Below are 24,759 nucleotides of genomic sequence, written 5' to 3'. Positions count from 1 at the left end.
TTGAGGCCTTGAGTTTTGGATGTTATACTTTTACTGCTTTTATTAAAAAAAAAAAAAAAAACAAGCAAGCAATAACCTCACAGGGTTTGGTATTTCTTTTGTAAATTGTGCTGATAATTCCTCTTCAAAAACAGGAAGCGACTCATTGTCACTATCTGAAACAGCACTTGCATTCAAAAGGGAAAACAACTTTTGACTGGTGCTGAAATCATATGAAGTAAAAGTAAAAGGTGTTGTGTTTGCTTTGGGGGAAATTGTACTTCACCTTATAGTGGGGAAAGAAGTGGAATAAAGATTCTCAAACCAAAAACCATTAGTTTGGTAGATGCAGATACACTTAATCCACAAGTTCTAAAAATCTGCTTGGCTGAACAGCTGTAAACACTAGCAAACCCTTCCCACTGCAAAGAGAGTATCAGGAATATGGAACTTCTTGCAGCTCTGTAGTGACATCATACTTAAATGGTAGAATCAAATTCAGCCTTTTTTTTTAATACTTTAATTGCCTTTCCCTACGTCGTGAAATGCATTTGTATCGGCAGCAGTTTTCTGGCTGACATTGAACCCTCTTTGGGTTTCCAGACCAGGTCTAATGTGCTCAAATAGATATTCCCATTATATCAGCCTGCAGAAGGCATTCTCAGTCTGCACCCCGAGCGGTAACCTCTTCCTAATGCTCTCCCTGTGCCTCAGGAGACAGGCCTCTGTTCTCCTGTCTGGTGCTGCTTAAGTGTTGTGCTGTTCTCATCTCACCCTGTTAGCATTGAACTCAAAGCTATTTGTTTGTTGATCTGTCAATAAACAGAGCGGCCGGGGTAACAAACACTGCCTGTGCATGCAGGAGGAGCACAGGCTCGGTTCACAGTGGAGGGCAGGGAAGGTTAATGGGTACAACTTACGTGCTGTGTCCCCAGCCTCAGTCATCACTCTTCTTTTAGCGTTTCTAAAAAAAGCTGCTCCAGACTACACGATCAAGCATTGTCTCTTATCATCATCATCATCATCATCGTCATCTCCTTCTGACCCGCCTCAAATCTATCTCTCTATCTATCTATCTCTTTCCTTGCTTGTCTGCATGTCATTTATTCACCTCATTTTGTCTGAAACTCTTCATATCTTACCTCTGCTGCCTCCTGATCTGCTCAGCGAGGCGTGACAATAAGCCTCTCCCTCGGGCGAACCAAGCGAGACTTCGAGACGCTCAAGCTAAGAAACCGCAAAGTGCCGCTCCCCCCGTGCCTTCCAAACCTGCAGGTGGCACTGCGGCCACAACCAGGCACAGAGATGGCGCTTCGGGAACTAAAAAGACAGCTAAAACCACAGGCAAGGCAGGCTCATCCGCTCAGGCTAAAGCTAACCCGCGGAGCACTAACACTGCTGGTCGTGGGACTGGTAAGTCTGGCTTGCTTCGAGCCTGTATGCTGCCTGCCTGAACCCCCTGCATGGAAAATGTGCCTGTTTCAAAATGTAAAGCTAAAGAGAAGTCATCATAAAGACGTCTGCAGCGTAAGCTTTAGCCTCATGCCCCCCCTCCAAATGATGTGAAGTATAAGTAGAGTCCAATTCCTGTAAAGTGGCTAACCCCCCCTTCCATGTTTTATATCATCCTTTAATCATTAACAGATAATTACAGTTAAGTGAGTATCTGTAAACATGTTACATTTGTGATTTCTCTCAGTTTTCTTAGAAAGAAGAAGTGAAAATTCAGTTGTCAGGCTCTGAAAACGGCTCTGCAGTGTGTTGGTGTGTGTGTGTTTGTGTTGGTGTGTGTGTTTGTGTTGGGGTGTGTGCGTGTGCGTGTTGATGTGTGTGTTTGTGTTGGTGTTTGTGTGTGTTGGTGGGTTTGTGTGTTAGTGTTGGGGTTTGTGTTAGTGCGTGTGTGTTAGTGTGTTTGTGTTAGTGCGTGTGTGTTGGTGTGTGTGCGTGGGTGTGTTTGAGCAGTCACGTGACCGTGATTGAGGTCAGTGTTGATGTCAGGGCACGATCATTACCCGTCACCCAGCGTCTGTGTACTTGTTTAACCTGCAGCATGATGAAGCTCGGCAGCACAGAGGACAGGATACTGCATGATGTTCATGCGGTTCTCCTCTCGAAGCCTCCGTTTAATGGATGTTCAGTTATTGGGAAAGTGGAACAAGAGTTGTTGTTGTCTTTGAAGGGCGTTTTAAAGTCCATGCTGTTTCCTCAGGCTTCCTCCACCAGCACACAGAGAAACTTCAGAGACACACAAACGACTACTTCACACAGTTTTATTTGAGATGTGCGGTTTATAAATGTGATTAGATATGGTAATTCTATTATTAGAATACTAGGCTGCAAGCATTTGCTCTTTAATGAAATGAACTATGAAAGTTGGGCACAGAAATCAGGAATCAAACGATTAGACAGTCAGCAACAGGAAATAAGTGAGAGATTGTAAAAGGTTTGTTATGACTGTGCTAAAGGAAATATTGATGGACAGCTTACTAGTGTATTTATAGATTGAATTATTACATTAATCTATTCATAATGTGCTTCCTGTATTGCATTAAATAAACAAAACTCAGTCTGTTTCCTTTTGCTTGAATGAAAAACTCGTTTCCATACAGCCAGACCAACAAACAGCCAGACTGTCTTTTTCAGTTTTTAATTATTATTATTTTTTCATATATCGTGTCAATTCAAAAACATTATCTCATGGAACCGTGACACGTAGAACAGACCTTGAATATACCTTTTTAAATTTTAACTACATAGACAACTTCTCCACGAGGAAACACTGCAAACAAAAAAAAAGAAAAAAAACTTCTAAAATTAGCTTTCCTGCCAAACTCTCCTCTTATCTAAAAGTTACAAACAAAACCCACGGCCTGGAAGCTCAGTGAACATCACTTCAGAGTGTTTAGATTTCTGTGTGGTCCTCAGTTTGACAGACTTCTGTTAACAACATGCTGTCTGCACATAAAGTGAATGCTACACGGAACAAGTTTATCGACTTTCCTCTGATCAGCCTGCAGGGGTCCAGCTCACTGGAGAGCCAAATGCTCATTTTGTCAGAATAGAAAAATGTGTTTTTGTTTTTTTTTTACATCTCACCCAGGAACATTTAGCTTTTCTTTACATATGAAAATAATGTAATACCACTTCTATATACTCATACGAAGTACATTAAAGTATTATTAATAGTCATCAGGAGTTATGCACTTTACAACAGGATGAGTTTAAAGCCGACCACATGATACACTTATGGAGAACTTTTGTACTTTACATGTTTTTATTTTGGAACTACATTTCTCTGACTGTGGCAGTGAATCGACTTGAAGATGGAAGAAGTCTCATTTAAAATCTTTCCCTTCTCTTTTTAGTCAAATCATCACATCCAAAGAAAACAGGATCCACAACAAAAACTACCCCCGTCTTGACTTCCACCTCCAACTCCACCCCTCGTTCTCGCGTGTCTAAAGACGCTGCAGCACCGGCTGCTGGGACAGATGGAAGGACCAGCCGGAAATCAGACACTCCCACCTCTTCCTCAGTACCTCAAAAGGCCTCTGCAGAGACTCCTAGCCAGCCCGGGGAGCTAAAATCCTCCCCTCTTTCCTCAGACACCAAGACAGCTGCTTCATCTAAAGCGTCAGGCAGTGAAACAGGGGGGACTTCTCAACCTGCTCCTGAGACTAAAGCTACTCTCAATGCCTCACCTGCAACTGAGGAGACCCACAAAGATGAGGCTCCTGGATCCACTGTCCAGACTCTCCACATCAACTCTGCTACAGAGGACACTTCCTTCACAGAGGGAGAGACGGACAGCTGCTCAAAGGAGGAGACAGAGAGGAGGACAGGGGGAGAGGGGGGAGAAGAAAAGAAGAAAGAAGAAGGAGAAGCGGACTCTGTTGTGGAGAATGGCCCAAGGTAAAACATGTCGTCAGCATAGTGTAGCCACACTGTAGTCTTCAAGGTCCCCTAATAGCCGGGACGTCCTGTATTACAAACTGAATAGATTTTTGGGGACACCCTTTGTCCTGAGTTGACATTACTTCCATGTAATCATGAGATGACGCTGTACTGATCCTGGATCAGATCATCAGGCACAGCCAGTAGCCCAGCATGCACTAATCACATCCGTCAAGTGACACCTGTCATCCAATCACAGCCCTTCTCCCATGCATCAGATGTACATACAGCATCAGAAGCGCTGTAATAAAATTTGTTCATGGATGGTTGACGTTCAGACGCCCTGTGGCGCACAAATATATGTCGATAAGATTAGAGAATAAGATAAAGACGACGCGGGTTAAGCACTTGATGCCCTCGGGAATTTGTCAAACTGGGACAGAGGTGAGAAAAACACAGAAGAAGGCCAGCTTAGCAAGAGGTTCCTTTTATGCTTTTATAGGATTGCTTGATTTTTGTGCAGTTTTTATTTTTGGACTCCAACCTTTTTGATTTATTTTCTCATTTCTGTTAAAGTCTGTTGGAGTTGTTCTCAAATCAGAGTCCATGGACAGTCAGAGGTTGAAAAGGGGGGGCTACAGCGGGTCCCAAGTTGAGATTGGAATCCCTTCTTTCCACTCTAAAAACTCTTATTTTATCTTTAGGTTACCCAATGACCGGATGTGATTTCATTCACTATCTGTATAAACAATCTGTACAAGTATTCTTTTTGATTTCATCATCATAGCCACACAGCTGTGGCAATGAGCTCCAAACTAAATGTATTAGCCTTTATGAAGAGTTGGCAACCATAGTTTATAAATTATTAAAGTATTTAAGTTATAAGTACATCTACGATGTTATTAGTTGTGTGCTAAAAACGTTGTGGTTATTTCCTGCAGGTCGTCCGGGCGCCAAGCTGACAAAACAGCAGGCCTGAGTGTAAACATGGAGCAGCCGGAGGTGACGGTGATCCCCGACAGGCCGAGAGACAGCACAACTAGTGACTCTGACTCTGATGGACCAATCCTGTACCGCGATGAGGAGGAAGAAGAGGAGGACGACGAGTACACAAACAGTATGGCCTTAATCCTGGATGACATCCTGTAGTGTTCAAGATACTCAGAACATCATTTATATAAAGAATACTGAGAAGCTTCTGGAGGCACTTCTTTAAACAATCGCTGTGCAAATGAGTGAACTTGACAGAGAAAGTCTTTGAAATGTTGAAATGGAGTCACCAAAATTGGGCCAAATCAAGTTTTTGATTTTAATTAATGACAATAGAGACTGTGATTACTCATTAGTATTATCAGACCCTATTTAATAAAAGACACCTCTATTAACTTCTAAAATGTATAAATCCTCTAAATGGGCCTAAGTGAAGTTCAAAGAAAGCTTGCAGCATGGAGTGAAACAGCCAAAATAATAATTTGAGGGTTTTGCTGTTGCACTCGCATTATGGGATGGCCAGTCAGTTTTCTAGTGAGCACCCTATAGATCTGAGCCCATCCAGCTCATCAAGATCAACACGAAAATGGAGGTTCCTAATACACATTGAACACGAACAATGAACTTTTGGCTTGATGATGTCATTTCTCCCATGTTCTGCAGCTCATCTCCAAGCTGAACAGGATGTGACTGCCTTCTCCCTGTTCTTTTTTCGTTTTAGGCGCTCTGGCCATAAAGATCCGCCGGCGAGACACCCTGAACATCAAACTGGGGAACAGACCCAGCAAGAGGGAGCTGGAGGAGAAAAACATTCTGCCGCGAAGCTCAGAGACGGAGAGACACGAGATCCGCCAGCAGATAGGCAGCAAACTGGTCAGGTACACACAAACACTCACTGAAGTGTGAAATGTTGTAAGGTGTGAATTTCCACCGTAGATTTGGCAGAGGTTCATAACGATGGTTTTTAATCATTTTCATTTGGCGTCGTTGTGGGTGGTGTACTGGCACGAAGGATGCAGTAAAAAAAAAAATCTGGCTGAAGTTTTTTTCTTGGCCTTTTAGACAGAACTGCTTGTAACAAGAAGCCTTTGGATTAATAAGAGAAACAAGGTGTTTAGTGATCTTAACTGTGATAATTCAGGTTTGTTGTGTTAGTGGCATTTAAAAGCACAGTTTCTCTTTTGTTCAGGCGTCTGAGCCAGAGACCCAGCACGGAGGAGCTGGAGCAGAGAAACATCCTGAGGCGTGAGTTTCTGAAATGTTCTCTTTGCTCTGACAGGAGATGTGATTACATTGTTATCACGATGTTTAGAAACTGAATAACGTCTTTTTTTTGTGATCACATTTATTTGTATTCAATCAAACAAAAAGTCATGAATCCCTCGAGGAGAGTTTTTTTTATTTATTTATTTTTTATATAAAGTATTGAGAACTTCTTGAACAAGAAAACAAAAAAAGAAACAGGCTGAGCACAAAGAATTATACAGAAGAGCAGAAATGTGTAGTAATAATAAATACTGATAAATGAATAAATGGACTGAAAAACAAAAACATTATGTGAGAATATAATCAGAATATTTACACCTTTTTTGTGTGTTTTTTTAAATCATTTTAAATAGCAATGGACTCCCTTTCTTTCTAATTATTGACATCAGGTGTAGCAGCCACAACTTTAGCTAGTGAATCTGCAGAAGGCAGTTGTTGTGCTTTTACGACGCGGGTCGAACTATTTTGTCAGTGGTTTCAGAACAGGATGTCCAACAAACTCCTGTACCTGTGTCAGCCACGTTTACACCGTGTCATGGAAATGAAAAGTTCTACAAGACCAACATTAGAATATGTTTTAAAAATGCTTTAGTACTTTATTAATGTTACTGAATAGTTCAAAAGGCTTCAGTCATTCTCTTCTCTGAAGCTGGAAACGAGCTCCCTTTTAAGTCTCATTTAGAGTTTGAACGTAGATCATCCTTAAGTGATGGATCTTCCTGGTTTGATTCAGTGGTGATCCAGCTGTCTAGTCTAGTCTAGTCTAATCTTCATCGGTGAAAACAACAGATGTCCAGATTTGGCTCTTCAATCATCATGAGTCCCTGTTTTTAAGAAGTGCTGGGTCTCATTCACTCGACTGATGTGGTCACATTTAGTTCAATTCACTGACTGCTTTAAAATCGTCTTCATAAACACTCATTGATGTTTCTTTCCTCACTTGTTCCCTACATTGATAATGTGCTCATTATATACACACACACACACACATACACACACACACACAAACACACACTAGATTGTGTGTACATCTTATTGTCTTTAATTTGTTTCTAGACGATACAAACTGTACTCCATGCTACAGAGCAGGACTTTAATCATTCAGTTAGAGGGTTTGCCAGCTTCCATTGTTCGCCCACAGAGACTTAAAAAGAGTGTTTAAGCTGGAGGTATTATAATTTCAAAACAGTTTTGCTCTTGGTCTCAATGAAGCAATTCAAAAAGCAATTTCTTCCACTAATGAGTTGTTGCTTTATGCTAATTGGAAAAAGAACCAAACAGTCCAGAGTTTCATGTTTGTTTAACAAACAGCAAATTTTAAATTCGAACTCTGATATCATCCGTTATGTGCTCTCGGTGAATCCGCAGTGACTATGATTCCTTCTCAAGAGAAATACTGACAAAGCACAGTTAAATCCCAAAAAAGGACTCTCAGGAGTCTAAAGGAAGATCTCTGAATAAGTGAGCGAGAGAGCAGGTACATTTCTTCCATGAATGAGCACTTTCTCTCAGACTGTCACTAAACATTAAAGTGAACAGCTGTTAAACCGCGAGAATGATCTTTGACCTTTACAATTGACTGGTGTAGGTAAACTAAATCACTGACATACAGGCAGTTGGAGCACAATCTTTGAGAACTTGTGTACCCTCATAACCAGACTATTCAATCAGAGGGTTTGCAGCTTCAGTGCATGGACTCCCTCTGAACGTGTTGGACCTTGTTTGGTTTACACGCATCCTCAGTCAGGTCATAACACAGGCAAAACATAAAGTAAACTTGTGATGCGTGTGTCCAGCCTGAGGACTAAAAGAGACAGAGATGTACAACCTTATCTGTTGATGCACAAATATACATGGATGAAGACACTATGAGAGAGAACGCATGTTTATTAGTTATTTATTAGTAAACAGATCATTAATTGTCTCCGGACAGAAAGACATAAATACCCACCTTTGCTTCCTGCACATTAAAACAATCACACCGCTATGTAACCATATAGTGTGGTGAAGCACATTGTGCTTTTATAAATAGAAGCAGAAGTCGGTTGCAGACATGGAAGGTGTGAAATGACTCTGTTGGTTCTTTGTGTGCAGAAAAGAATGAAGCAGAGCAGCAAGAAGCCAAGCAAGAGATTAAGAGGAGACTCTCCAGAAAGGTAGAGTAAACAAAAGGCACACACACGTACACATACACAGGGGAGAACTGAAAGGACACAGCGGGGCTATATTTAAACTCTTAATATGTTTTCCTTCACCTTATGAGTCATGTTAGGAGGCAGGAAAGATGCTCAGTGCACAGATCAGGCCATCTAGTGGACACAGATAGAACTGACACTGAGCTGGTGCGTTGTCCTTGTGGCATCCAGAAAACATTTTCCCTTCTCAAACAGACCTTTTTAAAAAATCAATTCCTTAATTCAATTAACACACACATTAACAGTATGTTCGACTTAAGTAAACAGTAACTTAAAATGTACAATGAAAAATACTGTTTTGGGGCATCTTGTTGAATTTCTCTCCCTCCTTCTTTCTGTGTGTATGTAGCTGAGTGTGAGGCCGACCGTTGCAGAGCTTGTCGCTCGCAGGATCCTACGTTTTAACGAATATGTGGAGGTAACGGACGCCAAAGATTATGACCGGCGGGCAGACAAACCCTGGACACGGCTTACTCCGGCTGACAAGGTGATATGTCCATGTGATGTGCTAAATTGTAAAACCTTTGATTTGAAGTAAGGAGGTAGTTGAGGGATGTCAGAGTGCTCTACATGGACATGAAAATGTCGAAACCTCGCACTTTAATTCTGCTGCTTCAATCCTCGACGGCAGCTTTCCAAACAATGCTGGCTGTGTGGATTCACTCTTGCTCAGCCCATAATAGCATTATAAGTTTGTGCGCTGATGTTTGGCTACAGGCCTCGGCTCCTTGTTAGTGTTAACTCATCGCAGGCATGTTGGATGGAGTTGCAGCTTTGTGCAGGCGAGTTAACATATTTACATGCATCTCATTGGGAAACAGGAAATGGTCATCCACAGACTGTTGTCACAAATCTAGAAGTTTTTCTTGAAAATCTTCGTGTTTGGAAGCGTTTAATTTCTTCTAAAGTCGACACATTGTTTAAAACCTCCTCACAGAAGATGAAGGCTCCCATTGTCGGGGTGTGGTACTCGAAATGGGTCTTGAGAACACTTTTTGAAGGTCTCAATCTCATCTCAGAATAGATTGCATTTTCTCTTGGTTTCAGACCATCCAAGACCACCACTGTTTGCCAGTTGTTCACATCCTTACTGAGATTATAAGGAAAAGAAAACTTTCTAAAAGAATAAATCGTTTCTATTCATTCATAATTTGATGTTTGTTGTTTTCCCCCCCGGTTACAGCAGCAACATTCCCAGTGTAACTTTCTAAGTGATTGACTCGCCCGCTGCACACTAGTTGATGATTTTCAGTGACATTTATGGTCTTGGTTACCCCCCTGCGTTGTTGTTGACCTCTCAATGTGTTGGTCTGGTCTTGACTACAACACTACCTCAGTGTGTGCTGGACAACTAACTTAATGTGAAGCCTGCCCTCTGCTGTTTATGTGCAGAACTACATCACTGTTATTTTCAATTTAAAGGTTGTGTCATGATAACAGGAAATCAAAATCAACTTTATTATTACTTTACTTAACTGACTAACACAACATGTTGAATTGTTCAGAGCTTCCTGAGCTGAGGTGATTTATGAAAAGAAAGCCGTAGCTCCAAAGTCACACTGAGAGATCACGGACCGAACGGGATTATGTGATCATCACAGTGAGAAACAGCTGCGTGTGGAAGACAGTGGACAGGTGGTCTTGTTCGGTCCTGCTCGGTGCATTATTATCATACTGTGTGTGTGTGTGTGTGTGTGTGTGTGTGTGTGTGTGTCCCTGTGTCCCTTCAGGCTGCTATCCGTAAGGAGCTGAACGAGTTTAAGAGCCGGGAGATGGAGGTTCATGAGGACAGCAAACACTTCACCAGGTACGGGAAAGCTCGATGACTTCCAGCTCGGACCATAACTTTCACTTCATTAGTAATTCATCAGCGTAAATCCTGCAGTTTATTTGCTCCCATTGGATCAATATTGAAATTATTCTGGTTCCCAAAAGCCATTTCCTGTAACCACATTAAAGTCAGGATAGACAGACACCTGGGTCCACTCCAGTTCATTAGCTTCAGGTATCGATTGCTAATAAAGTTTCGGTTCACCCTCTCATATGTCAGTAGACCTGGGTCATGAGGTTGTGTATAGTATTGCTGCACAGTGAAGAAGGGAATATCTCCACAAGGAACACATAATAATAATAATAATAATAAGACATTTCTGTATGACATTCATTCTAACTGTTTCCTTTGTAATCAACAATGATATAATTCATTACACACATTTTAAATATACCATTTCTATGACTTGTTTTGTTCTTGTGTTCCCCTTTCATTGTTTCTCAGCCCTCAGGAGAACCGCTAAGCTCTGCCAGTCTGAACATTGTTTTGTATTATGTCATAACTGTGGAAAACAATAGCTCCTTTATAAACTGCCGCAGTGTTTAGATCAGTGAGCACGAACAATCCAAAGGTAACACCAACACCATAATTGCTCTGGAGCTGCAGAAGATGGATTAAATTCATTTTTTTCACAAGTCTGAGAAGTGCCACTTTATTTAAAGCTCATGTAAGGAGTTTTTGAAACAGACTAAAGAAGTGGTGTCTTTTCTGAAGATCACAGAGTGGCGTTCATGTTCTTTTTAAAGTCACTTCGAAGGCCTGAAATCGCTGCCATGGGGTTGTTGTCAGATGAGAATGTCAACAGAAACAGCCTTTGTACATTTTCGACAGCAACATTTTACAAATTGCGTGTGTTACATTTGACTGTTAGAAGACAGCACAAGATTTATTTTTGGTTCAAAGACACAACATACCCAAGTACAAGGCAAAATCAACAAGGGGGTGAGCGGTATCGTTTTTTCCACAGAGGGCGCCAAAATAGACCCAAACAAAATCTTAAATTTGTTTTTTAAAAAACCAATGTAATTCGACTCCAATAATCCATCACCGTTATTTCTTTCATTATGACTTTATCTGTTGACTTGAGAGTAAAGATGGCTTTGAAATAGAATAACATTCATGGTGAGGGTTATTTTCTAGTGTGTGCAGGTCTGAAGCACATTTTATAAACTCACCCTGCTGGACTACACCTTATACGTTTTAAGGGTGCACACTTATTTTATTCAAATAGAAAAGAATAGAAAGCCTTATCATTATACAATTCTACAACAAAATTAGAAATTGCATTTTTCTCAATTCAAATTACTACATTCAAAATGACTCCCCTCACATCTTTTTGTTGTACAGTGTCTTTCAAAAAAAAAAATCTGAAAAGTGAACATGAGAGAAATAGCAGTAGCCTATGAAAACACATTATAGCACAACATGCAACGACAACCATAAAAATCCCAAACTAAAGTATGTGTCTTTCTGTTTTCAGATTCCATCGACCCTAACGTCTCTCACGGCCAGCGGGATGTCGGCACCCCAGGCTCTCTAGTCCACAGCTCCCAGCAGTCTCCCTGCCCTCCACAGCCCCAGTACCTGATGATGATATGTATTTCTGTCTAGAGACAGCTACAGGTGTGTCTTAAGGCCAGGGCCATCCATGGACACCAGTGAAACATTTGCACAGATCTATTAGAAAAGTGGTGTGTACATGGCACAGATTATTATTTATTGAAGACCCAATTTACTGGTGTATGTTTTTTTTTTTTTTTTTTTTTGTTCACTTCAGGCCATGAGTGAGATGATCCTCAGAGTGGTGAATGTGCTTTAGCTGTAAGAGTTTGTGTACTTGCCAAGCTATGCCTTGTCAGAAACTGCCAAAGGGCCAAATATGATATATAAATATCTAATAAAATGCCAATGGACATCCTCCTGCAGTAGGAAACGGGAGAGATGGGATGGTTGCCTGCTGATGTCAGTGCCTATGTGATGGATCAGAGGGGAGAAGAGGCAGTTTGTTCTGCTGGGATGTGCCTCATGGAGTTCAATCTGATAAACTGCAGTACATGTGCCACTAGAGGGCATTATAGCATAACAGTTACGGAATGCACGGATAAAAAGACGTTTAATGTAGATGAAGAATAACCTGCGAGTGTTATAGTTATATCTGCTGAGGCCGAAGGTTGCAGAGGACGCCCGAGGCTGTCGCAATGAAGTGCAATGGATATCAGTTCAATTGGAGCCTGTTCGAGTCCCTCAGCACTCTTACTCATGAGTCACAAGCATCATGTGCCATCATACATCCTGTGTTGAGTGGTCAAAACCTTCGATCACAAAGTGCTCCACTTGCTTTTCAGAGAATCTCATTTTCAAGTTTGACTTCGGGGTTTTTCATTTCAGGCTTTTTGGCTCTCACTCAAAGTGACTTTGTGCCAATCAACAAGCATGGCTTTGAGTGTATGTTTGTGTTTTTACTTGAAAGTTTACAGGTTTGATTTAGTTTGGCAGACTTCATATCCAGGTTTTGGCACTGAAGCATTCAGCTTGTCTTCACCCAGAGAAGTGGTTTCGAAAAAAAAAAAAAAACAACCTTCTTTTCTGTTACCTTGAAGATATTTTTTGGAGTTTAGTTTGTCAGACAGTGATAGACACACAGGGAGAGACAGATGAAGAGCCCCTTTTACACCCTGACATGTTCCTTTTATACCCATCTGTTTTTAATAGCACACCGTATGATGTGTCTTTTGACTCCCAGGTGGTATTAACAGTGAACCTCATGGTCAGTGAATCATTGGAACATGTACAATAAAAAAATTCTAGTTAATTTATTCATTATAAATTAAAATGTTCAGAACCTATTTTCATATTTGATGAAACATTTCAGTATTATCTGGTGAAATACTGCACCGCTCCTTAAAAAGTGTTTGGATGCAGTTTTCTTCAGACTCAATGCAAACAAAGATAACTGTGAGCTGCACGACTGAAACACATCAAAGAGAATGTTCTGATGCCCACACAAAGACATTGCATGTATTAGTGTATTCAATGTCTGATGTCAATGAATTGTAAGTTGTTTGGATCATAATTCACCTTTGTTCTTTTTGATTTGCTGATTCATAGTGCTCCATCCCAAAACATCAAGACTCAAAAGATACGTCATTAAAAGATGTGACGGGGATGAATTATGACGTTCTCTTTTGTGTCCATATTTAGCAGAGCTATCGCAAAGACAGACCTCAGAAAGTAAAACAACAAAACCGAGAATCTCAACATATAAGATGAGAACATGGCGCATTGCTCGCTGATATGGAAGTTAATATTTGGAAGTCAACAAAAGCCTTTTCCTCTCAGCCTATTTAGACACTGAAGGAGGTTTCGTGATTGAGCCTGCTGATGTCCAACGGTTGTGCTCGCTTAATAAACCTCCATCCTCCACTAAACCGCACGTTCTTCCAATCACGGAGAAAAGAGCGATTAGTCCTAAGGTTGATGTACAGAGAAGAGGAAACGACAGTATTCAATGATGTCAATTTCTATGTTCTATATATTGATGATTTTGTACAGAATGTATATCGAGCATGTGCATACGATGAAATCATTTTGTTTACCAATATGATACAATAGAACTTTGATGTGACTGTTTTAAGCTCTGATTTTAGTTGTTTGTTTTTTTTTTTCATCCAAACACAATGAATATGAAATGAGCAGCACAGGTATATGTGCCTACAGTACCTGCTTCCATGTACATGTAAAAGACATTTTATATGGAGCTCTCAACTCTGCTGTTTTTATATTCTGTTTGTCCTTCATTTCACCCGGACTCCATGCAGAAGATATGCAGCAGGCAATTCTTGAATGGTCAGTTTAAAAGCAATTTTAAATTCTTTACTGACCTCTGATTTAATTCATCGCCACCAACTGGGAAAAAAAAAAAAACCCACAGGGCATGAGTTGAAAATGGCGTTTATTATTCTTTGTTTAAACTCTCTTCAGAGTAAATTTAAGAATGTAGTCAAAATGATGGCCTGCTACAGCTTTCTTCTTGTTTCTTGTTGCTGAGAAAATATGGTTGAACATCTGATAAATAAGACCCTAATTGAATTCATAGTTAACAAGTTTATTGATAACACGTTTTGGCTCAGCCCATTAAAATATTTTAAGCAGTATGTATTGTTATTCTTCAGCAAATATTTGGAAAACATACTTCATTAGCCAAAGAGGCTTAAAAAAATGAAAGAAGAAAATAGATATGAAATAAAGCAGGGGCAATATGGGGTCGTCATTTTATCTTCTTTATTTTTTAGAAACTATGATACTGACTGCAACACCAAAACTAACATGCTTATAAGGTATACATGGATAAAAGCCAAAATGAATTGAATAAATTGAAAACATCCAAAATAGTTGTAACTGAAGTCCCACCTTTGATTCGGCAAATAGACAATCATAATTTGGATTTTGGGGGTGGCCAATCAGAATTTAAGGGAGGTCCATGACACCCCTCTGGACACACCCCTGCTGTGTAAAGTCAGATCTTATCTCTTCAAAACAGAAAGGTGACTTAATGATTGTGAAGTATTGAATGAGCTGTCCTGGACTGTCACCACATCCACGTGGATTGAACATGTTCAGTCTGCGGCACCGAGTCATCATTCCAAATGTTTTACGACATTGTTTATGTGGCATCCAAACTAAGCAGTTGTGAGCCCTGGCAGTCGATGATTGGTCATAAACAGTCAGTGTTCATCACAGGGAGCCAGTCCTGTCAATGCCTTTATGGCTGCTGACCGTTTCATCTCATCGTGTACCTTGTGGAACTTTTAAGTTAAACACAAGAAAATTGCTGGAATTCGACCCAAGCGTTCAATGTATTTATTTTTTTTCCGTCTGCTGCATATTTTATAAGGTCACATTTATTTTTTAATCAAAGGTGAATTAACATTGTCAAATGTATTCCTCTGAAATATCTTTTGAGTTGGGTTGAGCAACATTAATGGACACTAAGACTTGCCTTCCCAGGTATTCCTTATAATCAACATTAGTGAAGAAGACCAGATGACGAAAACGTCAACATCAGAGGCTGTGCTGATAGTCTTTGTTGAATCTTCCTATCTTTCCCCCACATTAAAAATCCAGCAGTTTCTGCTCAGCTAGAATCAGACTACTGCTGCTGCTGTTCGTAATCGAGAAACTTTAATTTTTAACATGTAATCTACTCATTCATGAAACTCACTGTAAGGTTTCAGGAATTATTTGCGATTCCCAAGTGTCATCCAGTCACAATATTTACCCTCTGACTCAAACATTCAGTCAGTGTCTGGGCTTTATTTTAAGTCGTAGGATGATGCTGTATATTCGAAAAACAGCTACTGTTACGTCCAACTTGTGTATATTGTTTTTGTATATAAAGAATCATTGAAAACGTTTATTTTGTCATCCTTGTGTTTGATGATGAATTGAACTTAAGGAAGAAGTAACCAGTGGAAAGGAGGTGGGAGAAATGTTATGAACCCCCTTTTCTCCTTTTCTTTGAATGTATTTTTCTAGCCTCGATCACCACTTAGTGTTGAGTCCTCGAAGGCCACATTTCCTCATTCACTATTTAGAGACATGAAATGGAAAGCGCAGACACTTACTCTCAGAAGGGCTTAATTTTTAAATATGTCACAGCGGTCCTTGCGAATTTCCTGCACTAATTAAAAACTGAGCCAACATTTCTCTTTAAAATGTCACCGACATTACAAGGAGGGCTATGAGAGAAATTGACAGCCTTCTGGAAACTCAAAACTGTTGCAATTATTGCCAAATTAGCCTTTCTAGGATATTAAAACCAAAATAGAGAAAAGCTTTTCTCATCACCTTCCTTGTGCCCTTAATTAGAAAAATTGTCAAGGCCTGATAGCTCTGAGAAATGTGCACTGAACTGCACCATAGCCTACAGATATTTATTGTCCCCTGAGGAAGAATGCAAATGACCCCAGTGATCCTCTGACCGGTCTTATTAAACAACCATGAGATCGATAGTTTGTTTTGAGCTGAATAACAGTGAAATGCTATAAAATTGAGTTCAGATATTTATGTTCCTGTCTTGGTGAATTGCAGCCACCAGATGTTTTTTTGCTTTGTTCAGTGATTTGTTTAATGACCTAAAACCAACAACATCTGTTTATAGAAATGTTCAAAAGAAAGGGCACATTAAAAGGGCAAATCGTAAATGTGAATTTAGTCAACCAAAGCACAATGCTGAAATCAGTGGCAGTTCTAGAGTCTGTTGGGGCCCTAGGCAAAAATCAATTGGGGGGGCCCCTTCAACCAGCATTCTCTGTCATCATGTATATTACTGTTCTGACGCTAACTCCACACCCTCTTTTTCTGTTTCTTTTTTCTTTCCTACCGACAGGTCACTAATCTTCATTTTTCCTTGTTGACTTTCTTTAGGGGCCCCTTCAGGAACTTTTCCTACTGTTGTTGCCAAATGTTCACACTTTGGGGGGGTTACTCTGGTTAAGGTTGGTTAGCCCTCAGGGGCTCCACGCTGTTGTCTGCCTTACCTGTTAACAAACGGCGCCTCTGGGTTGAAAGACGGAGTTCGTGCAGTGTCCAAAATGTACTTTCTTTCCCATGGCCAGCAAGTGGCTCCTTCAAGGGTTGCAAAAACAAGTGTGATTGTATAGAAAAGGATGAGAAAATAATAACCTGCTTTTGAGCTAGCCTTAATAAACTCCCATCGACGGACTATTTAATAACACTTAGGAGCGACTGTAGACAGTGCTGAGAGATGAAGGGAGCCAATATTAACTTCTTCCTATGTTGACAGGCGTCTAAAAGCCGTAAATCAGTTTAAAAGATAATTGAAAAAATGTGTTTTGTGATTAGCGATTTTTTTTTTTGCACATGACGTTCCGCACCTTTTGCTCAAGACTACACTGTTATAGTGCAAACAGGTAACTGCTCTCCTCTGTTCACCTGAGGCAGCAAATGCCCACTAAAATCCTAATCTGGTGACAAACAAAAACAGAACCGCTATCTGTTACAATTCACCAATTTAAATCATACACAAGATAAGACTTGTTTGTTGAGTGATAGTGGGGTTGAGCTAGCTTTCTGTTCAGCAACAACCCAGCTTACCTCTGTGATATCCACCCTGATGACCAAGTAGTGTCACTTCTGGCTCCAAGAGGAAAAGGAAACAATAAAAAAAAAAATCTACATTTTATCATCTTCACTTTAAGCATGTTAACGTGTATTTGTGCCGCTGTCTTGCACACACTTTCAGTTATGATGAAAGACATTTCGATTAACTTTAATAGCTTTTTTTCTAACAGAAAGTCCATACAAACAAATGCGTCCTGCAATATGCAGACATTGTGTGACAAACAGGACTGATGGATAACTGCAATGATCTGCAGTGCCTCGAAAATTACATTTGGCCGAATGGCATTTTAATACCCCAGACAAAAGATAATTCAGTGGCTTCTCTTTTGGTGTGCTGTTTTGGTATTATTTCTTTTACTTTGGATTTTGTACTCTCGGAGTGTGTGTCTCATAATGCCTGTGTCACAAACATCTCTGAACCTTTGACTGAATGTGCATTGGGGTTTATATGGGAGGTCTCCATGCCAATGACCATTAAAGTATCCAATTTCAGCCCGATGTAGTCAGCCTCATCGAGAGGACAAATCTGCCAGCTTTTAGAGAGGATGTGGGCGTAATGGAGTTGGTTCTTAAGCAGAGGAGATGAAAACTATGGGGATCGGAGGATACAAGGGAGGAAGAGAGGCAGAAAAAGACGATAGACAAAAAGAAATGAGAGAGTGAATCAACAGCAGGCTAACGTTGAGCTTTTAGGGCCAGATAACTTGCTGCCTTTGAATTGATTTTACAGCAAACGGGTGCTTCAGCTGGAGCTCAGCGACGAGAAAAGTGTAAATAGAATTTCCTTGATTTGCCCTTTATGTGAGCCCAATTGTCAGCTTCACAGCTCCCTCGTTCGATATATAAATATATATTTCCGGCAGTAGTGAGAATAGGTTTTATGGAGCAAAGGAGGGCAGCCAGATGACTGTAGCAGCTGGTGCTTATAACGGAAAGATGGCCTGCTGGACCACAGAGATCATAAACCTCCTGCTCTCTTCCATACACACATCTTTCTCCTGTAAAAAAAACCAAAAGAAAAAAAAACCCACCAACAACAACCTTAACCTCACCTTTTAATCCTACAATGAACTAAACTGATAAATTAACCTTGGTCATATCAGAACAGATCCTTAAACCTCTACTTTAAATCTAACCTAAGCCATTTTTCATGGGGTATTAAAAAAGCAATTTTCACAGAATGTTTCCACCTTGAAGTGTTAAAACTGATAGTACTTGTAAAACACAGGTATACACAATTTCCAAGAGAAAGAAAGTTCCAAGGAAGCGTGGGAAGGCAGTTTTTATTCCTGGCACACTGCCTGGAGGTCTCAGCTGTAACGCAGGTCTACTTCTCAGTTTTAAAAAGGTGCATATCAATCATCAATCGAATTCCTTACAAAGTAATAAAAAGTGTGATCATTGGAGCTTTAATTCCAACCTCATACTCTTTTGCCGACAGTCATTCCACCGCTCAAATATTCGCACATTTAGCAAAAAATAATGAAAGCTTTTAATGTAGGTAAGTAAAAAAAATAAAAAAATTCTCAAAACCACGTCAGCCTTATTTTCAGTCTGCAGATATTCATTTAAACATTCTGTCTGAGCTGTGGGTGATGCACTTAATAGGAAGGTTGTCATTTAAAATGTATTGTCAAACCCTGCTCAAAAATGTTTCTTAACCTGATATAAGTAAAATCTTATTATTTTAATTTTAGCCCCATTGATTCATGCAGTTTCCTCTCTGGGTGCTTACATTAAAGTTGTGTTTGCATTTAGCTAGATACAAAATACTCCATTCATGCAATTGGTTCTTTGTAGAAAATCACATTCGTTCAATCATTACTTTTTTTTTTGCTCTATCTTCTTGATGTTTCCAGCTCACTGGAAAACGTATTAAAATAGAAAACACGAAGAAAATATAACAAAAACAGGAAGGGGAAAGAAAACAAAAAGGAAGCCATGAGGTACGCTGTACAGAAGAAGAGACAGAGGAGTTTAGTGACGGATAACAAAAGAGGAGAAGGGGTTAACATAGATGGATTACACAGGTGGGTGGCAGAGCCAGGCAAAGATAATTGGATTGTGGGAGTGCTCATATTTGAAGAGGGTGAATGTGTTTCTTGGACCTTTCCCCCTTTTGGCTGAGCACCTGTGTAATCAGAGGAGAGAGGGGTGATGTGTGTACCAATGGAAAAACAAGCATGAACACAGAACAGCCAAGTGGTCATTAAAAGATACAATTCACTCTGTCAGGAGCCATTTAAAAATGCAATCGTGCGCTGAGTCCCATGCAGTTTCCAGTCTTAGCATTCAGATGATCGGGAATGGAATTAATTACCTCGACTATCAAGACCCAGCAGGAGGCTGAGTAGTCTCAGAGGTGAGGCGATAATGAGCTGCCAGGCTAGATTCGGTCTTTCAGTGGGTGTTGGGGTGTGCAGTGTTGAAGCAGTCCAGTACTTCCTTACTTCAGCTCCAGTATCATGGAGCCTCACCAACAAAAAAAGAGTTCTTCAAATAGGCTTTTTCTGTCTGTTTTAGCTTGATGATACATGCACTTATACACTCGATTGACTGACTACACTCAGTCAATATGACAAGGTAATATTCTTTCAGAATAATCAAGTCTATTAAAGCAAATGGAGGAAAGCAGTAAAACCCTCAAACTTAATGACTTTGACAATGGCCTTTATTTTTTCTCTGTTAATGACAACATAATCCTTTCTATTAATAGTGATTTAAAAATCAATTACCTCATTGTCACCTGATAATGAAAAGTTTTAACCTGTGCCCTTGAGAAAACAGTATTAAATGATTTTTGCAAGCAGAGCCAGTTTGGTCTTTCAAAAAAAAGGGGTGTCATCTATCAAGTCTAACACTGTGCTCTGGGCTGCATGGGCCAGATATTATCAATATGTTCATATGTTGAGCCAACAAAACATGTGCTGTCTATGCTTGAGCCTTATTTTGTGGTTCAACAATTTTCAGAAGTTAATGGTATAAAATTGAAGTTTAAAATATTCATAGGCTAAGCACAATCTTAGAGAAAGCAAAGGACATTTTATTCAAGAAATAACTGGTTCCATCTATCTTCTACGGGAGCCCTCACAGGTATTCAACCACACGGGCCATAGGGGGCCGGGCCCACCCACATAAATGCTTGTGCTTGAGGCGCAGATCTTTTTTTTTTTTAAAAACCAACTTAATGTTATATTATCATAGATGTAAATTATGTTGCATTGATGTTGCATTCTATATCAGTAAACTATTAAAAATATAAAGAAACAATGGTGTGATTGTGTTTGATTGATGGGAATTTACACTGCAACAGCCTATCACGGACTGACTAAAAAGAAAGTTAAACTACGTATGTGATGTAGCCTATCGTCACTGTAGCCACTCGACGTTACCGCGGATTTTTGAAAGCTGGATTTTCGCAGGCTGTGCCGACTGTTCTCACAGCACACACCTTTGCCCTAACTTTAGGAGCTTCTACAGTCATGTGTGAAAAGTCATTTTCCATGCTCCAAAGCGTCTTTTCAGAGCATCAGCGCAGTGTGCTGCTCGGAAGCAAGGCCCAGCTGATTCAGCTTGCTTTTAAAAAGAACCTTGAACAAGTTTAAGTCCGGATGAGAAGGTTCTCTAACGCTGCATGCAGCTGTACTGACAGGAGGACTGGTGAGAGGACAGCGCTGCTGCCACTCAAAGTGTCAATGCATAAACCTCTGTTGACTGCTTTAAAATGCAATGTTTGAGAGATGCCTCTGCTGTTACATCTAATATGTTGTATAGTCAAGTGTGGTATGGATATTCATCATAACATTGCTTATGTGGTGTATGGCTATTAGGCTACACTGTAAAAAGAGATACACATGAACTACTCAATAAAATTGAGGCAGCACATTGCACACATTATTATTAGTTACATCTGACCTTGTTAAAAGTTGAGCTAATATAACTCAAATCAGTTGCTAAAGAATAACCTGTTTATATTGAGTAGATAAAAATAAAGCACACAAACAATTTAAACAAAAATATTAAGATGTCGTCACGGTAAAGAGCTGGCAGCAGAGACGCCACAAATATATCAAGCATTTGTCTTGATCTGGATAAAAGATGTCAACCAGTTGAGGGATGATAGTGGCAATAATGACACCCCTCTGTTTTTTTTTTTTTGGCCGTCCTTCGTTGAACCCGCCTTCCTCCCACACCCACGATGGAGGGCCAGCGGGGAGGTCGGAGGTCGCAGCGATTGTAAAGAACTTTTGTTACTTAAACTTATCCGTTTATAATAGATACACTATAGATAATAAAAGAACTAAATTCAGCATTTTAAAGATTTATAATATCAATGCAACTAAGAATACAACTTCCTTATTCTGTAGACTGCACACAACTGCCTAAAATATGCTTTAATGTGATATACAAAATAGGCAATACAAACTTATAAACGATTGAAATAAAGTTAGTGTTATTTGTAAGGGCAATGTCAACATGAATGCTGCTACTGTCAGATTGAAACAACAAATAAACAAACTGTAAGGTGACCCAAAGATTCCAGCTCAAAAGGTTTTGAGTAGTAAACAGACATAGCTTAGAGTCTGCTTTAAACTATGTACATGCAATAAATGCAATTTCTTAAATTTCTTTTAAATAACTGACCCTTACCAAACATTAAAACATCTGAGACGATAGAGACGGACGAGCTTTGTCACTGTCGATATCGGAACATATGGGCGAATATCAACAGTTTTTGCAATAATACTGAAACTGTAGTTATTAAAAACACAGATGTAATAAAGAAAGCTATTTTTCATTCTAATATTACATTTTATGTCATAGAAGTGCATTATGTAGTATGGGGAAGATGATCTTCTTCATAAATTGATTGATTTTATGACTGAGCAAACAAAAACAAATTTTCTTCAGAAATATGGATCAAAACATTTAGGGAAGAAAATGTGTCGTAGGTGCATTGTCACTGCGAGCTAAGCTTCATTAGACCCTTTTAAAAAAGGTCCTGGGACCAGAGTGTCATGTGTTTGATTCCAGTAAAAAGGAAGTTCTTAGCTCCTGTGTGAACTGCTACGCCGCGAGAAGAAGAAGGTCATGTGACTGCCTGGCTCCGTTTGATTGGTGAAACGGAGTCAAACGTTACTAGTTCGATTACATTTGATTTGGAACCTGCATGTCGATGAAGCAGGTCTCGTTGGTGTGTAGCACATGTCCTCCATATTGTGTTTCCTTCTCTGAAAACTGCAATTCAAATGATCCTCCTAAGATTGTTCAGTATTTTTTTAGGGGGTTTAGCGTTTTGCTTTCACAGCACTTAGCCTAAGCTTCCTGCATTGGTAGCAAATATATATCACATCTACACAAGGAAATTGTGTACAGCTTTTTTTTATCATATGCCAGAAAATTAGGGTTTATGAAGGGTGCCATTTACCTTAAAGCTAATTTCTCACATTCAAACCATTTGGCAAACTCAGGTGTCTGTTTTATTATCTGCTCATAATTTTATGTTTTTCCTCTTTATTTATTAAAGGAGAATGAGAGTTTTTTTTTTCTTTAAGTGTTTTACCTGAACCATGGGCCTAATTGCTGATAATTAAAGTACAGCCACCTGCAAGCCTTACTGCTATTAACAAATGACAGTCCATCTCCCCTGATGTAGCTGGGAACTGAAGAGCAGACGTCTGTTTATGTGCTCGTGTCTCAGAGAGAACAAGTCAAGCAGTTTATGTGAGTGTTTTATGTGCACACGGACCGGCCTCACGTTGCTTTCACGCCTGACTTGGCATCACCGCCTCCACGACTCTCACTGAGGACAGATGGCTAAGGATTTACCCCATGAAGAAACCCTCGAACACACACACACACACACACTCGACCAGATAGGATGTTCAGCACAAGAACTTCCTTAGCTGGCAGCCGCAGCTCCCACTGTCTTGTCTCTCAATCCAACAATGACTCATGCTTATCCTTTCCCACCAAGTGTTTTTGTGTCTGTGAATCTGGCTGACAGTCCTTGCTTTGATAAATCACCTGAAGTCAGCAATACAACAACAGTTCCTGCTGCTTTGCTTGTGGCCATACTTGCCTATTCAGGCACAACATGGACATTTTAACTGCTGCAAGTCCAAGAGAATAGTCTCCTTAAACCACCCCAACGCCATTTGCATCATAAAATCATTTTCTCTGCTTAGTAGATTAAGATCAAAAGCAGTGTGGGAATAAATGTCTTAATGTGTACCCTGTGCTGCTTTTATACAGATGACACTGCTTGACAATTTAATTTGTGCTCTGACTTCTCACTGCCATTACTTTCCTTTTCAGCGTATGTAAATGGAAAGTACCAGCCCTGGAAATTTGAAGCATTTCGAAGCATCATACACTCCCCCACATTTTAAAATGATGTTCTTTCTTTCCCCTCTCTTAATCCACCTGGCACATTGTTGTCTATTATGTTATGTGGACGTTACACACACCACTTGGTTATGTAACAATTCACTCAACAGTCAGGCAACAAAGTGAGATTCAATGTGTCAGGCTTTGGTTTAAAGTCAAGCACAACTGAAATGTGTGGGTGGATGATTGGGTTACAAAATGTGGTGCATATGTAAGAGACTGTGTAGGCGGACAAGACGTTGAATCCAAAAGGCCAAACATGAAATTCAGAGCAGAATGTCCCATTGGAGCATGTACACGCCACAGAGAAGCTCATGCCCCAGTTTGAGGTTAATAATATTCTGGCTTTCTGTTTATATTTTCAAAACTCACCTCTATAGACTTCATTCTTATAGTTTGTTGTAAAGCTACAGCTGGAACACTCAACACATGCTGTATGAATCATGAGCCTTGTACTTATCTTGAGCTTGGAAAAGGCCATCGAGGACACTGTTTTTCCTACAGACAGTCTTGGAATAAAAAGCCTGATTTTGAATTGAGTTGGATGACTATTTACATCAGGGATTTTCTTTTCTTTGTTTTCAATTGTAACGTCTTTGTCTTTTTCTCTCGACATATTTGAACTGAGCAGCAATACAGACTTTTTGTCATTATCTTTATTTAAATGTAGACGCTCAAAACATCCTTGCATTCTATATCTAAATTCTGAAAAGTAAATACATGTCTTGTGTCCTGCCTGTCTGTATACTGCTACTGAATGCCTTGAATCTCCCTCGGGATCAATAAGGTATCCATCTATCTGTCTACAGACTTAGAGAGTACTGATAAATGATTATGTAGATACTCTGGATAAGTAGTGCCTAAAATATCAAGATTTGTAAGGGTAGGCATGATAAGCCAAAACTTCAGTCTTGACCTTTTCACTTGATTTATTATTTAAAGTATTGTCTTTTCTTGAAAGGCCTTTTTAATGTACTATTTGTAATTGTCCTAAGGGAAAAGTGTGGAACAAAGTGAATTACTTCTACTAATCTGACCCACAAATCATCAATGAACAATCTGAGAAGTTAA

At 39.8% G+C, this 24,759-nt stretch overlaps 1 protein-coding gene across 4 annotated transcripts in view; it reads left to right on the top strand.

Annotated features, from left to right (window-relative positions):
• phactr2 (phosphatase and actin regulator 2) overlaps positions 1-15,569 on the top strand; it is a 38,568-nt gene extending 22,999 nt beyond the window's left edge. For 3 of the 4 annotated variants that reach the window (XM_079362514.1, XM_079362516.1, XM_079362515.1), the window contains exons 5-13: positions 1,147-1,392; positions 3,345-3,891; positions 4,815-4,990; positions 5,585-5,741; positions 6,053-6,108; positions 8,224-8,285; positions 8,674-8,811; positions 10,055-10,131; positions 11,636-15,569. In XM_079362514.1, the coding sequence (XP_079218640.1) occupies positions 1,147-1,392; positions 3,345-3,891; positions 4,815-4,990; positions 5,585-5,741; positions 6,053-6,108; positions 8,224-8,285; positions 8,674-8,811; positions 10,055-10,131; positions 11,636-11,651 (1,475 nt within the window). In that variant the 3' untranslated portion in view covers positions 11,652-15,569. The remainder of the gene's footprint in view (positions 1-1,146; positions 1,393-3,344; positions 3,892-4,814; positions 4,991-5,584; positions 5,742-6,052; positions 6,109-8,223; positions 8,286-8,673; positions 8,812-10,054; positions 10,132-11,635) is intronic. The other variant, XM_079362517.1, reaches the window with a different exon arrangement.
• Positions 15,570-24,759: the final 9,190 nt, after the last annotated feature.

The sequence above is a fragment of the Symphodus melops genome (genome assembly GCF_947650265.1).
Source record: "Symphodus melops genome assembly, chromosome: 15".
In the NCBI taxonomy this organism is placed as follows: domain Eukaryota; kingdom Metazoa; phylum Chordata; class Actinopteri; order Labriformes; family Labridae; genus Symphodus; species Symphodus melops.
This window is presented reverse-complemented; position numbering and strand designations above follow the sequence as displayed.